The sequence below is a fragment of the Anomaloglossus baeobatrachus genome, chromosome 5, assembly GCF_048569485.1.
Source record: "Anomaloglossus baeobatrachus isolate aAnoBae1 chromosome 5, aAnoBae1.hap1, whole genome shotgun sequence".
NCBI lineage: Eukaryota > Metazoa > Chordata > Amphibia > Anura > Aromobatidae > Anomaloglossus > Anomaloglossus baeobatrachus.
This window is the reverse complement of record NC_134357.1, coordinates 578229005-578244349: the sequence shown is the minus strand read 5'-3', so window position 1 is coordinate 578244349 and position 15345 is coordinate 578229005. Positions and strand designations below refer to the sequence as shown.

At 51.7% G+C, this 15345-nt stretch overlaps 1 protein-coding gene across 1 annotated transcript in view; it reads right to left on the bottom strand.

Annotated features, from left to right (window-relative positions):
• LOC142313112 (uncharacterized) overlaps positions 1-15345 on the bottom strand; it is a 210917-nt gene that overhangs the window by 106155 nt on the left and 89417 nt on the right. Inside the window, 2 exon segments of the mRNA XM_075352097.1 lie at positions 4963-5086; positions 5168-5404. Of these exon segments, the coding sequence (XP_075208212.1) occupies positions 4963-5086; positions 5168-5404 (361 nt within the window).

Here is a 15345-nt window from a genome sequence, read left to right as displayed (position 1 = left end):
TGTGTAATCCTGGTTATGGAGAGACACAGTAATAAATCTCACTACAGACATTTCCAGAGTCCTCACCTCTCCAGTTCTGTCCATCTGTTATTCCCATAGATAAGAATGATGTAATGTGACGTCATCAGAATCTCTCACCTCTCCAGTAAGCCGGAAGAGGATCTCTAGGGTGAGGTGTAATATCCTCTCCGCCATCTTGTTACTGTCTCTATCCATCCTTGATGGGGCAATCAGGAGAATTCTCTTATATAGAAGATCTCCACTGAGAGGATCCGATATTGTAGGGACCTGAATGGGGAGAAGATGACGATGTAACATCATAAAGAATCCGCTGTAATAATACAATTACTGGAGATAACCATTCACTAGATAGGGATAATTGCCGCGCTGCCATGAGGAGTCCAGACTAACTCTGCTGCCTTATTACAGTGAATGGATCCTTTGGGGGTTTCATCTGAATCATGTCATTTGAAGAATTACATGTAAGCCTGACATGCTAATAGGTTTAAGAGAAGGGTGTAGCCTCACTGCGCCCTGAACCAGGCTTACCCGGAGGGGCATGATTAAGTGCCTACCCAGTCATCACCAGAGCCTCTGAGGTTGGACTTTGCTGACCGTAGGCACCAGGTACCAATACAGGGCAGTCCCTGGTTGTTGTGTTCCACCAAGAGGCTGAGCGGTGTATCATGAGAAAGATGGGGTGGGAACCACTGCCTCTAGGGAAGAACAGGCAGGATAAACCCTGTCACTTACTCTGAGCAACCCTGAGCTCCCCGATGTCCCAAGACAGGTTCTTTTCCCTTGTGCGGCAATCACGTGTCTATCCTTGTCTTACCCTAATCACAACCGTGTCTAGTGAGCAGGGGAGGAGGAACACTAGTCCTGCTTTATGATAATGACACAAAAGGAAAACAACAGAGAAAGGAAAAAGAAACTGCATTCCCAAACAACAAGTGGTAAAAAAGGGGGATGGAAAGAGAAATGAATAAAAAGGGAGATGATCAATAGGAAGACACCAAAGAAAACTTCCAGGCAGCAATCTCTAGGATCAAATTCAAAACAATTTCTCCTCCCATGGCTCTCACCTCCATGCCAGGACCATGGAAAAGCAAGTTATCACTGGCAACTACTGAGGTAAAGTGGTGAGAACTTATAACGGGGGAGTGCAGAAATCAGAACAGCTCAGACAACTCAGGATTAGTGTTGAGTGGACCCGGACTATAAACGTCCAGATCCGCACGGTTTCAGCTCAATCCGCAGGCCGGACCCGGGCGTGGACGTGGGATTCCGGGCGCACGATCCGGAATCGGCAATTAATAAAAATGAAAAAAAAAAAAACAATAAATAAATGAGCGTTTCATACTTACCGAGACTCGGTGTCATGGCGGCACATTGCTTCCGGGTCCGCTTTCACTTCCTGTGCTGTGCACCCAATCACACAGCTTTCGGTGTTTTCCCCGCCCACTGGCCATCCTCTCAGCTGTGATTGGTTGCAGGCTGACGCGCCCCCCAGCCTGTGACAAACAGCTCTTCCGCGGTCATCATTCCTGCTTCTCAGGGAAGTAATTCATCTTTTCTCCCTGTTATACTATATTATATAGAATATGATTGGAGCAACCTTTTCTATTTTGCAGTAATTTGCAGGGGTGTCTGTATCCCATTTTTCTTTCAGCTCCTGGGGTATAATGGGGAGATTATCTGAGCCCCTTGTGATATGACTCTAGGTGACTGTAATATACTTTTGGGGTATACCACCCTGTAACATATGTGGTTGTAAATAACTCTTATGGATCACTACCTTGCATAAAGATAATTTATTAGGAATAAAAGTCTATACGTCTTGTACAGTGCTAGTATCATGAATAGGAATTCCTGGTTATAGATCAGTAAATTGATACCTTCTTGATCTAAGGAAAACAATACAGGGAGGAGTATTACCATTTGGGAACTCCTATATATTGTACTGTGCAAGCACCACTATAGGGCTTTCCATCCCATCCCTATATCAGGGTCAGGGAGAGGGAGAGCCGACGTGGAACGGGGGCGCCCGGTAACTTATGGTGTCATACCCTCCGTTGTTAGGTAGGGATACACTACCCTTATAGGGCTATATTAGTTTCCCTTCCCTTTTCTAAAGTGAGTGTGTATATAAAACTTCTTGGTTATTTACAAGGATAACGTTATCCATTCTCATTTATATGTTTGTGTGTCTGTTTGTGGGTACATTTTAATGAATATTAATAAAAATTGTACATTTTAAAATAGGGTTGAGATTACATGTTAACCCCTGCTATTACCCCGACTGGCACCGCATCACGCCTCCGGGAAGAGCCGGTATTGCACACCGGTATTGTCACATCTAATAGATGCGGCAATACCGGGCGGCTGCGGGCTGAAGATATACCAGCCCCCAGCTGGCGTTATCATGGCTGGGGATGAAAACTGGGGGGAACCGCACGTCGTTTTTTTTTTAAATTATTTATTTTAAAAAAAAAGAAAGCGTTTTTTTTCTATGCCACAGTCACACTTGTGAGGAACTACCGCGAGTCTGACATCGCAGAACAGCTGCAAACTTCTGACAGGAGCGTGCATGTGTTTCTAGGTACATGCACGCTCATGTTCAGACAGCAGCAGGCTGAGATTATGCCAGCCCCCAGTAGGTGTTATCATGGCTGGGGATAAAAAAAAAAAAAAAAATACTGCCAGCAGGTGGAAATTTGGTGCTGAAAGCTGGTGCAGACGATTTCAGCACCAAATGTGCACCTCCTGGCAAAAAAACACAGCAAAAATCGTGGAAAAATAACCGCAGCAAAAACTGCGGCAAAAAAAATTGGGGCAAAACACCGGGTTTTTTCCCAGGAGGTGTAGATTGGATGCAGGAATATGGTGTAAAAATCTCAGCATCCGATTTGCATCCCTTGGCCCCCAAAAATAAAAAAAAATAAATAAATTCTGCCAGCAGGTGGAAATTTGGAAATTTGGTGCTGAAAGCTGGTGCAGACGATTTCAGCACAAAATGTGCACCTCCTGGCAAAAAAATTGCGGCAAAAATCACGGAAAAATAACCGCGGCAAAACAATTCCGCCAAAACACAGTGTTTTTTTGCCAGGAGGTGTAGATTGGATGCAGGAATATGGTATAAAAATTTCGGCACAAAATCTGCATCTCTTGGCTAAAAAAACTGCGATTTTTCTGCTAGGAGATGCAGGTCTGTCAACTCAGTGACCTCCACCTGAGGTCAGGTTACCTGCGATCACAGATCAAGGACCGTGGGAATCTCCAGCTGTGACCGCAAATGACCTGATTGACGTCAGTGCTCAATGCACAGCTCATTCATTCTCTGGAGCTCACAGAGAGCGGTCAGTCGTGCCGCTCTCTGTGATATTCAGATGTAGCAGAGCTGAAACGGCGTGGGACTTCTGTGGATTACGTCGGAGCTGCTGGGTGTTTGGGCTTAATAAAGTGGTGAAGCAGGGGATGTTTGTATTTTATTCCAAATAAAGGATTGTTCTCTGTGTCTGTGTTTATTTACTGTCACTTACAGGTTTGTGTCATGAAGGTATCTGATAGACGCCTGTGCCATCACACAAAGCTAGGGTTTAGTAGCAGACGTGCGCCGCTATTAACCCCTGCTATTACCCCGACTGGCACCGCATCACAACTGCGGGAAGAGGTAGTAGCGCACACCGGTATGGTCACATCCAATAGATGCGGCAATACCGAGCGGCTGCGGGCTGAGGATATAACAGCCCCCAACCGGCGTTAATTGACTGAGGAAGAAAATAGGAGGAACCGCACGTCGTTTTTTTTTTTTTTTTTTTACTTTCACCGGAATCACACATGCGAGGGCCTCACGTGAGTCTGCCATGGCAGCACCCGGCAAAGCCTCGCACGTGTGACTCTGGGCACTGTAGTCACAGCACAGATACAGCGCGACAGCTGGGGCTGCAGCCGAGCGCTATAACTGTGCTGCCGAGTGTTTACCACCGTGAACTGAACTGACCGACAGTGCACTGCTTTCCCCGCCCACCGGCCGACCTGGCGCCTGTGATTGGTTGCAGTTAGCTGACACGCTGCCACTCAGGGTGGGGGCGCGTCTAGCTGCAACCAACACGCGCCGGTGGGCAGGGAAAACAATGAATATTGAATTGTCGGCTTCGGAAAGTAACAGCGTGACCCGAAAGGAGTGTGCCGCAATGACAGCGCCTCGGTGAGTATGCTGTGCTGGCTCCTAGCCCCTCCACAAACGTTTTTAACCTCTGGATTCCGGTCCCCATTGACTTACATGGGCACCGGATTCCGGAGCGGATCAGACTCTTTTTTAAATCTGGCAGTGATCCGCCGGTACCGGATTATTGGCCGTCCGATAAACTCTACTCAGGATGGTAAGCCAAGAAAGACACAAGGGTCTGCTTAACCCTAGCAGCGCCAGCACAAGGATAGTCTGCACAGCTACGTGGAAGGCAAAGCAGATCCAACTAGTGCTGGCGTGTGCTGTGACCTTCTGACCCATGAGATAGGAGCGACCTCTCTCTCTGATACATCAGGGTTTTGACACCATGTTAAGTGTTCAGTGTAGAGAACGGGATAAATGTGATCCAAAAGGCACAGACAGATGGAGAAGTCCCATCTATGATCAGCTCTAATCCTGCCATCTCCACCGCTCTCATTACACAGGTATAAAACATATAATACTGGAGGATAAAACAAGACTGAGCACAAGACCTTCACAGCCGTCTACACATCATAGGGAGATTTCATGGCCCCTTCTCTCCATCTACCTGATGATCCTGAGGAACATCTGTATCTTCTTGTTTACAGTCCTGTGGGAGAAGAGGACGGGGACATCTCTCTGGTGTTGTCCTCTTACTGGATAGACCTGGAGGAGACACATACAGGGACTGAATTCATTCCTTACATACAGATAATTATAGGCCGTGTGTATTTAGTCCTGACTATTACCTGGTGATGTGAGGGGCTGGGGAACCTCCACCATGACGTCCTTGTACAGATCTTTGTGTCCTTCTAAATACTCCCACTCCTCCCTGGAGAAATAGACGGTGACGTCCTGACACCTTATAGGAACCTGACACATACAATGATACCGTCACCCCCGATCCCTTCATAGCGTTACTGTATAATGTCCCAGCATTCCCAGCAGTGTCACCTCTCCAGTCAGCAGCTCAATCATCTTGTAGGTGAGTTCTAGGATCTTCTGGTCATTGATGTCCTCATGTATCGGGGGGTGAGGTGGAGGCCCCGTGATTGGGCTCAGGGGTCTTCCCCATCCCTCAGACACAGGGGCCTGACAGCGCTCACTAGAGGTCTTCTTCACTACTGTGTAATCCTGGTTATGGAGAGACACAGCAATAAATCTCACTCCAGACATTTCCAGAGTCCTCACCTCTCCAGTTCTGTCCATCTGTTATTCCCATAGATAAGAATGATGTAATGTGACGTCATCAGAATCTCTCACCTCTCCAGTAAGCCGGAAGAGGATCTCTAGGGTGAGGTGTAATATCCTCTCCACCATCTTGTCCCTGTCCATATCCATCCTTCACGGGGTAATCAGGAGAATTCTCTTCTATAGAAGATCTCCACTGAGAGTATCCGATATTATAAGGACCTGAATGGGAAGGAGATGAGCCGATATGTAAAATTAATGGAGATAAGGGAGGTGAGCAGGGCTGTATTTGGCCTTCATGCTGCCCTAGGCACTTTAAGTGGTCGCGCCCCTTATTGACAATGTAAAACTGAGCTTTCACACACGACATCTGTTTAAGGTAGATCTACTTTGTAAAACACTTGAAAAAGTATCAATGAGAAACGAAGGGCACTAACCCCCCCCCCCCAATGGGGATCACCACAGGCACATCAAAACATAGCATGAGTATAAAATATTCCCACCACACCGTCCCCACTTATATACTGTGACTGTCACACTGCCCCTAATAAACTACACACTACCCTCCCTTATAAATTATATCCACCAGACCTTCCTCGATTATGAAATATGATCTGCACATTGTCCTCACATCATGCTGCCCCCTCCTCACAATGTCCCATGCATGCTGCCCCCTCCTCACAATGTCCCATGCATGCTTCCCACTCCTCAGTGTCCCATGCATGCTGCCCCTCTCCATGAGCTCCTAATGCTGCCTTCCTCTTTTCCATAATGACATCTCCATGCTGCCCCACTCATCATACTAAGACCACCACACTAGCGCTTATGCTGAGACACACACACACACACACACACACTACCCCACTCTTGATATTGACTCCCCGACATTGTTCCACTCCATACTGAGCCCACACATGCTGCCCCTTCTCCATAATGAGCTCCCAATGCTGCCCCCCTCTTATTCTGAGTCCTTACACTCCCCCCCATCGATATTGTCATTGCTCTATCCCTCAACCCTTGTCCTCTGTCTCTAGCATTGGCCCCTCTCTTCCATTCCCACAGCAGCAGCCTCTCTCCCCCCGCCTCCAGCAGCAGCCTCTCCCCCAGCATCAGCCTCTCTCCCCCCAGCCTCCCTCAGCATCAGCCTCCCTGCTCCCAGCTTACCCCAGCATCAGCCTCTCTCCTCCCATCCTCCCCCAGCATGAGCCTCCTCCAGCATCAGCCTCTCTCCTCCCAGCCTCCCCCAGCATGAGCCTCCTCCAGCATCAGCCTCTCTCCTCCCAGCCTCCCCCAGCATCAGCCTCCCTGCTCCCAGCTTCCCCCCAGCATCAGCCTCCCTCCTCCCAGCCTCCCTCCTCCCAGCCTCCCCCAGCATCAGCCTCCCTCCTCCCAGCCCCCCTCCACCAAGCCTCCCCCAGCATCAGCCTCCCAGAGCATCAGCCTCCCTCCTCCCCCTCCCAGCCTCCCCCAGCATCAGCCTCTCTCCTCCCAGCCTCCCCCAGCATCAGCCTCCCTGCTCCCAGCTTCCCCCAGTATCAGCCTCCCTCCTCCCAGCCTCCCCCAGCATCAGCCTCCCTTTTCCCAGCCTCCCCCAGCATCAGCCTCCCTCTTCCCAGCCTCCCCCAGCATCAGCCTCCCTATTCCCAGCCTCCCCCAGCATCAGCCTCCCTCTTCCCAGCCTCCCCCAGCATCAGCCTCCCTCTTCCCAGCCTCCCCCAGCATCAGCCTCTCTCTTCCCAGCCTCCCCCAGCGTCAGCCACCCTCTTCCCAGCCTCCCCCAGCATCAGCTACCCTCCTCCTAGCCTCCCCCAGCATCAGCTACCCTCCTCCTAGCCTCCCCCAGCATCAACCACCCTCCTCCCAGCCTCCCCCAGCATCAGCCTCCCAGCCTCCCCCAGCATCAGCCTCCCAGCCTCCCCCAGCATCAGCCTCCCGCCTCCCCCAGCATCAGCCTCTCTCCTCCCAGCCTCCCCCAGCATCAGCCTCCCTCCTCCCAGCCTCCCCCAGCATCAGCCTCCCTCCTCCCAGCCCCCCTCCTCCAAGCCTCCCCCAGCATCAGCCTCCTAGAGCATCAGCCTCCCTCCTCCCCCTCCCAGCCTCCCCCAGCATCAGCCTCTCTCCTCCCAGCCTCCCCCAGCATCAGCCTCCCTGCTCCCAGCTTCCCCCAGCATCAGCTTCCCAGAGCATCAGCCTCCCAGCCTCCCCCAGCATCAGCCTCTCTCCTCCCAGCCTCCCCCAGCATCAGCCTCCCTGCTCCCAGCTTCCCCCAGTATCAGCCTCCCTCCTCCCAGCCTCCCCCAGCATCAGCCTCCCTCTTCCCAGCCTCCCTCAGCATCAGCCTCACCCAGCATCAGCCTCCCTCCTCCCAGCCTCCCCCAGCATCAGCCTCCCTCCTCCCAGGCTCCCCCAGCATCAGCCTCCTTCCTCCCAGCCTCCCCCAGCATCAGCCTCCCTCAGCATCAGCCTCCCTCAGCATCAGCCTCCCTCCTCCAAGCCTCACCCTCCCAGCTTCCCCCAGCATCAGCCTCCCTCCTCCCAGCCTCCCTCAGCATCAGCCTCCCTCCTCCAAGCCTCACCTTCCCCCTCCCAGCCTCCCCCAGCATCAGCCTCTCTCCTCCCAGCCTCCCCCAGCATCAGCCTCCCCCAGCCTCAGCCTCCATCCTCCCAGCGTCCCTCAGCCTCCCTCCTCCCAGCCTCCCCCAGCATCAGCCTCCCTCCTCCATCAGCCTCCCTCCTCCAAGTCTCCCTCAGCATCAGCTTCCCTCCTCCAACCCTCCCCCTCCCCCTCCCAGCCTCCCCCAGCATCAGCCTCCCTCAGCATCAGCCTCCCTCAGCATCAGCCTCCCCCAGCCTCTCTCCTCCCAGCCTCCCCCAGCATCTGCCTCTCTCCTCCCAGCCTCAGCCTCTCAGCCTCTCTCTCTCCCCCCCAGCCTCAGCCTCTCTCTCTCCCCAGCCTCCCCCCCAGCCTCAGCTTCTCTCTCCCCCAGCCTCCCTCTCCCCCCAGCCTCCCCCAGCATCAGCCTCTCTCCTCTCAGCCTCTCTCTCCCCCCAGCCTCCCCCCCAGCTTCAGCCTCTCTCTCCCCCCAGCCTCAGCCTCTCTCCCCCCAGCCTCTCCCCCAGCCTTAGTCTCTCTCTCCCCCCAGCCTCCCCCCCCCCAGCCTCAGCCTCTCTCCCCCCAGCCTCAGCCTCTCTCTCCTCCCAGCCTCAGCGTCTCTTTCCCCCCAGCCTCCCTCTCCCCCAGCCTCAGCCTCTCTCCCCCAGCCTCTCTTCCCAGCCTCCCCCCAGCCTCAGCCTCTCTCTCTTCCCAGCCTCCCCCCAGCCTAAGCCTCTCTCTCTTCCCAGCCTCAGCCTCTCTCTCTCTTCCCAGCCTCCCCCCAGCCTCAGCTTCTCTCTCTTCCCAGCCTCATCCTCTCTCTCTCTTCCCAGCCTCCCACCAGCATCAGCCTCTCTCTCTTCCCAGCCTCAGCCTCTCTCTCTCTTCCCAGCCTCCCCCCAGCCTCAGCCTCTTTCTCTTCCCAGCCTCTCTCTCTTCCCAGCCTCCCCCAGCCTCAGCCTCTCTCCCCCAAGCCTCCCCTTGCATGATTATAGTGGACAAAAAGAGGCATCGCAACGATCATCAACTAACCTGTAAGGAGCCCATACATTCTAGGCTCTGCCTCTGCCTTACCTGCTCCGGTGCCCGCCGCCCTGCTCTGGCTGGCTCCTCTTCTGGCTGGCTCCAGCTTCAGACGTGTCCTCCTCCGCGGCGTGTGTCGTCTGCAGCATTGGATGCTGCAGCACGGGGCAGTCAGCTGATTGTCGCGCCTGCGCGCCTCTGACCCCGGAAGTGCAGGCGATGGAACTTCCGGGGTTAATCAGCTGACTATGCCTGGCGCCCGCCATGTATTTAAATAGACAGAAGTGCGCCTCTCCTCCCTCTCAACCCCCCCCCCCCCGAACACAGCCGAGTGTAACGGAGGGAGGGACGGGGGGCGGGGATGTAAGAAAAATAAAAAAAAATTTATATATATTTATTTATTTTTCGCCCCCCGCAACGTGCCGCCCTAGGCACGGGACCACGGGTGCCTAGTGGCAAATACGGCCCTGGAGGTGAGATATCATTTGGGTACTAAAAAATATTCAACATGAAATGTGCTATGTAAATAGTACAACCGTAAAAGTAGCACATTATCTTTATAAACCACAATCCTTCACACGGAAATGTGAGCAGAAAAATAAAAGAGTAATTGCTTCTGTAATAAGAGTAGGAAAATACAAAAGAGCAAAAACAAATAATTTCCCAGTTTTTCGGTTAAGAATAGGGCAATGGAATTAGGATTCGATGTATTCTTGTTTCTACGGAAAAAGAGGGGCCACACATGGTGTACGGATCTGTGAACTCGCTGATGCGCACAATTTACCACCCATTTCTCGTATGAATGCAGCAAAATAGTGAAAATTAACCCCATTACAAAATGTGCCCACATTATATTTCACTCCCAAACTAGAATAATTATGTAAATAAAAAAGTTTAGATATTCTAAACTAGTGTCGGAGCTTGTAGACTTTAACCCCTTAATGACCGTGGGCAGTAAAAATATGTCCTAGCGGTCATAGTGTTAATTCCCTCCCGCTGCTGCCAGCAAGCAATAAAGAGATTAAGCGTATACCGCCCCCCATCATCAGATAATTTCTGTGGTTTCAGTTACCGAGTGTAGCTCAGACCGTGGAGATCATGATTTGGGCAGAAAAAAATATTTATCTCCCACCTGGCATGATCAATCATGTCAAATAGGGACATAAGGTGCTTATCCCGGTCCCCCGATATGGCCAAAGTGCCTCCCCCCCAGTTCTATGCCCCAACTGATCATCTAAAATGGCCGGCGCACACGCTGCACTCATCCTCCTCCTCAAAGTTCTCCCCAGGTCCAGCCAGGTCACCCTGTCAATCCCCGGTCTCCCGTTACCTCCTGCAGTGACGATCCCCCACGATCCCTCCTCTTCCTTCTCAGAAGACCCTGGCCACAAGTGCAGAGCGGCTCTCAGCCGGCTCCCTGCTAGTAGTGACACTAAGTTTACTGCAGCTCACACTACCATGCTGTGGACCCGGGGAGAGTGAGTGCAGTATCACTGCACCCACACTCCTCACATGGAGGGTTTGCACTTTCAGAAAATGGGGGATATGTTCTCAAAGTGTGCCACCCATATTCTGGAAGGTCCAAAGTCGTCGTATAACCTCCAAAATGGATTATGGCAGACCGGATTTTTTTTTTCTTTTTAATAAATTGGTGAAAGAGGGAATGTGTTGGGGAGTGTTTTTTCAAATTTTTTTTTGCCTTTTTTTTATTACTGACTAGGTTAGTGCTGTCAGGTATCTGATAGACGCCGTGACATCATTAACCCTAACCCAAAACAATCCTATTTATTTCCCCATTTGCCACCGCACCAGAGCTATACAAAGAGCTGGGGCGAAACGCCAGGATTTGCGCATCTAATGAATGCGCCACTTCTGGGTGGCTGCGGCCTGCTATTTTTAGGCTGGGAAGGGCCAAATAACCATGGATCTTTCCACCCTGAGAATACCAGACCACAGCTGTCCATTTTTCCTTGGCTGGAAATCCAATTTGGGGGGTGTCATGATGTGATATTGTGGGTTATGTACTATTTTGTGTGGGTTCATGTTTTGGGCATGGTGGTCTGTCTATTCGATATATTGTTTGTCCTGTTAAGTCAGGTTATATCCCCTTGAAGTGCTTCTGTGCCTAGGTCTGGGGGAGGGGGCCTGGAATCCACTTAAACTCTCTGTTTACCTGAGAGATTAGTGATTCTGGGTGCGACTTAAGGGTACTTGTCACATAGCGAGATCGCTAGCGTGATCGCTGCTGAGTCACAGATTTTGTGACGTACCAGTGATCTCGCTGTGTGTCACACTAAGCAGCGACCTGGCCCCTGCTGTGAAATCGCTGATCGTTAAACACTGTTCTGGTTCATTTTTTGGTATTCGGGCTCCCGCAGGGCAGCACGCATCGGTGTGTTTGACACCTTACCCAACGACCTTGTTCGCCTATGTTACTAATCAAGATTTGAATTGTGCTATGTAACAGGGTCCCTGCGACTGCCGATATCGTTGCTGCGTCGTTGGGAAGATCTGTTTGACAGCTCACTAGTGACCCTGTAGCGACGTACCAGCGATCCTGAGCAGGTCATATCGTGGTCGGAATCGCTGGTACATCGTTTAGTGTGACGGTACCCTTACAAGAGAGAAGAAACAAGATTGAACCTCTGAGGGAGATGATGAGGCTGCAGACAGCACCCCAAAGACACTGTGAGAAACCCCGATTTTCCTGGAGAAGGACTGCTGGAGGAGTGTGACTGAAGTCCGGGAAATTTATTCCATTTCTGGACTAGTTTTACCCTCCGTGTGGTGGATTATTTGATGGTCATTCTATATTGCATGGAATAAATATGCTTTGGATTGTTCACTCATCTCTCGCTCTGTTAATTGTGTGATATGGGAGAAGGACCCCTTCACAGGGGGCACCCCCCTTTTTTTTTTAATTATTTATGAATTAAAAAAACAGCATGGGGAGACCTTCATTTTGGAATACCAGCCAAGGTGAAGCTGCCAGCTGTGGTCTGCAGCCATCTGCTTTACTCTAGCTGTTGTTTTTTTTTTTATTATTATTATTATTATTATTTAATTTATATTTTTTTTGGGGGGGCGGGGGCAAATTCAAAGTTAAACACAATTTAGTGCCCCATGAAACTTACTAAAGGGTGCTAGCTTAGAATATGCAGGGGGGTGGGACATGATATATGTGTTTGACATCTATCCATCCATCCTAGCTTATTAGGCTGTGTGCCCACTATCAGGATTTGCAGTGCTTTGGACGCAGAATGTTTTGACTGCGATGTTGTGCAGTACAAGCGCAGTAGCGGGATGTTTAGAAATCTACTGCCCACTGTGCTTCTTTTCTCTGCAGCATAAACTGACCAGCGGCGCGGCTTCCTGAGGTGCAGGCTGTCAGTTTATGCTGTGGAGATGACAGTGTTTTTCGCAGGGAGAATAAAGTCTGCAGCGGCCTGAACCTGGATCGTGGGCACGGGCAGCTGCATTCTCGTGTGGACAACACTGGCATCTGCACAGAAGGGCTGACACTGCGTCCTAGACGCAGTATCGCCGGATTGTGGGCACCCAGCCTAAAAGTGAGAAATTTGGCATTACAGTAACATTTTTGTGAACTACCTCTGGAGTCAAAATGCTCACTGTAACCCTGAATAACATTTTTGAGTGGTCTAGTGTCCAAAATGGGGTCACTTGTGGGGGGGTTTCTGCTGTATAGGTACCTTAGGAGCCCTGCAAATGTGACATGGTGCCCGCCATTTATTTGAACTTTTACAAAATTCACATGGTGCTCCTTCCGTTCCGAGCCCTCCCGTTTGTCCAAACAGGAATTTTTGGCCACATTGGGGTATCAAAGTGTGGGGTTTACTTTTTCGTGTTTCCTCTTGAAAAAGTGAGAAATTCGGTGCTAAAGCAACATTTTTGTTAAAAAAAAATTAACATTTTCAATATGACGACCTAATGTTATCAAATTCTGTGAAGTACGTATGGGTTCAAAATGCTCAATATACCCCTGGATAAAATTCTTGAGGGGTCTAGTTTTTAAAATGGGATCACTTGTGGGGGAGCTCCACTGTTTAGGCACCTTAGGGGCTCTCTAAATGCGACTTGGCATTCGCTAATAATTCCAGCTAATTTTACAGTCAAATGGTGCTCCTTCCCTTTCAAGCCCTGCCGTGCGCCCAAACAGTTGATTTCCACCACATATGAGGTATCTTCGTACTCAGGAGACATTGCACAATACATTTTATGGTGCATATTTTCCTGTTACCCTTGTGAATAAAAGCTATCTGGTTAAAGTAATAATTTTGTGGTAAAAATGTTTTGTTTTTTTAAATTTTCATGGCTTAATGTTATAAAATTCTGTGAAGCCTCCGGGGGTTCCAGGTGCTCACCAAACATCTAGATAAAATCCTTGAGGGGGTCTAGTTATCAAAATGGAGTAACTTGTGGGGGGTTTCTGCTGTTTAGGTACCTTGGGGGCCCTGCAAATGCTACATGGGGCCTGCAATCTATTTCAGCCATATTTCCTTTCCAAAATTCACATATAGCTCCTTCTGTTCCGGCTCCTCCCATTTGTCCAAACAGAGGGGTACCAGCACGCTCATAAGAAAGTGGGTAATAAACTGTGGGGTCCACTTTTTGGCGTTACCTCTCGAAACCTGTCAAAGTGACACTGCTCAGAATTGTAGAAAATGGCCGAGTCATGAAGTACAAAACTGGCTCCGTCCTTAACGGGTTAAACTGAATATAAATGAGCCGGTCAGGAATAGCGGAAAACTGGTCCTGAACTGGTTAAAGGTGAAAATAGCTGAGACATGAAAAGGTTAATGAGAATGATGACCCCAAAATAACAGACACCCTGCACCTACCTCCGGTAGAGGCTAGATCCCAGTGGCCAGAAGGACCTCTGCTGACGTCACACCCATGTGACCGGCCTCTTGTGTGGGAGGAGCCTGTAGTTCCCGGCAGTCAGTGCACAGTTGCTGTACAAGCAGCAGGATGTTTCCCCTCTTCCCTGTTTCTGCTGTTTTTCTACCCCGACGTTTGTGATAAAACAGGAGGTAATATCTGATGGAGCTTATCATGTATGAGCCTCAGGGGGAAATAAAAAAGGGATTGTAGGTCACCGTCTCTGGGTGCAATAGTGTGCAGGAGTAAGTGCGATGCTCTGACCGTGGGGAGAGGGTGCGATGCTCTGCCTGTGGGAAGGGGAGGAGAGAGAGAGAGGGTGCGATGCTCTGCCTGTGGGAAGGGGGGGAGAGAGAGAGGGTGCGATGCTCTGCCTGTGGGAAGGGGAGGAGAGAGAGAGAGGGTGCGATGCTCTGCCTGTGGGAAGGGGGGGAGAGAGAGAGGGTGCGATGCTCTGCCTGTGGGAAGGGGAGGAGAGAGAGAGAGGGTGCGATGCTCTGCCTGTGGGAAGGGGAGGAGAGAGAGAGAGGGTGCGATGCTCTGCCTGGGGGAAGGGGGGGGAAGAGAGGGTGCGATGCTCTGCCTGGGGGAAGGGGGGGGGGAGAGAGGGTGCGATGCTCTGCCTGGGGGAAGGGGGGGGAGAGAGAGGGTGCGATGCTCTGCCTGGGGGAAGGGGGGGGGGGGGAGAGGGTGCGATGCTCTGCCTGGGGGGAGGGAGAGAGAGAGAGGGTGCGATGCTCTGCCTGTGGGAAGGTGAGGAGAGAGAGAGAGGGTGCGATGCTCTGCCTGTGGGAAGGGGAGGAGAGAGAGAGAGGGTGCGATGCTCTGCCTGTGGGAAGGGGGGGAGAGAGAGAGGGTGCGATGCTCTGCCTGTGGGAAGGGGGGGAGAGAGAGAGGGTGCGATGCTCTGCCTGTGGGAAGGGGAGGAGAGAGGGTGCGATGCTCTGCCTGTGGGAAGGGGAGGAGAGAGAGGGTGCGATGCTCTGCCTGGGGGAAGGGGGGGGAAGAGAGGGTGCGATGCTCTGCCTGGGGGAAGGGGGGGGGAGAGAGGGTGCGATGCTCTGCCTGGGGGAAGGGGGGGGGGAGAGAGGGTGCGATGCTCTGCCTGGGGGAAGGGGGGGGGAGAGAGGGTGCGATGCTCTGCCTGGGGGAAGGGGGGGGAGAGAGAGGGTGCGATGCTCTGCCTGGGGGAAGGGGGGGAGAGAGAGGGTGCGATGCTCTGCCTGGGGGAAGGGGGGGAGAGAGAGGGTGCGATGCTCTGCCTGTGGGAAGGGGGGGAGAGAGAGGGTGCGATGCTCTGCCTGTGGGAAGGGGGGGGAGAGAGAGGGTGCGATTCTCTGCCTGGGGGAAGGGGGGGGAGAGAGAGGGTGCGATGCTCTGCCTGTGGGAAGGGGGGGAGAGAGAGGGTGCGATGCTCTGCCTGTGG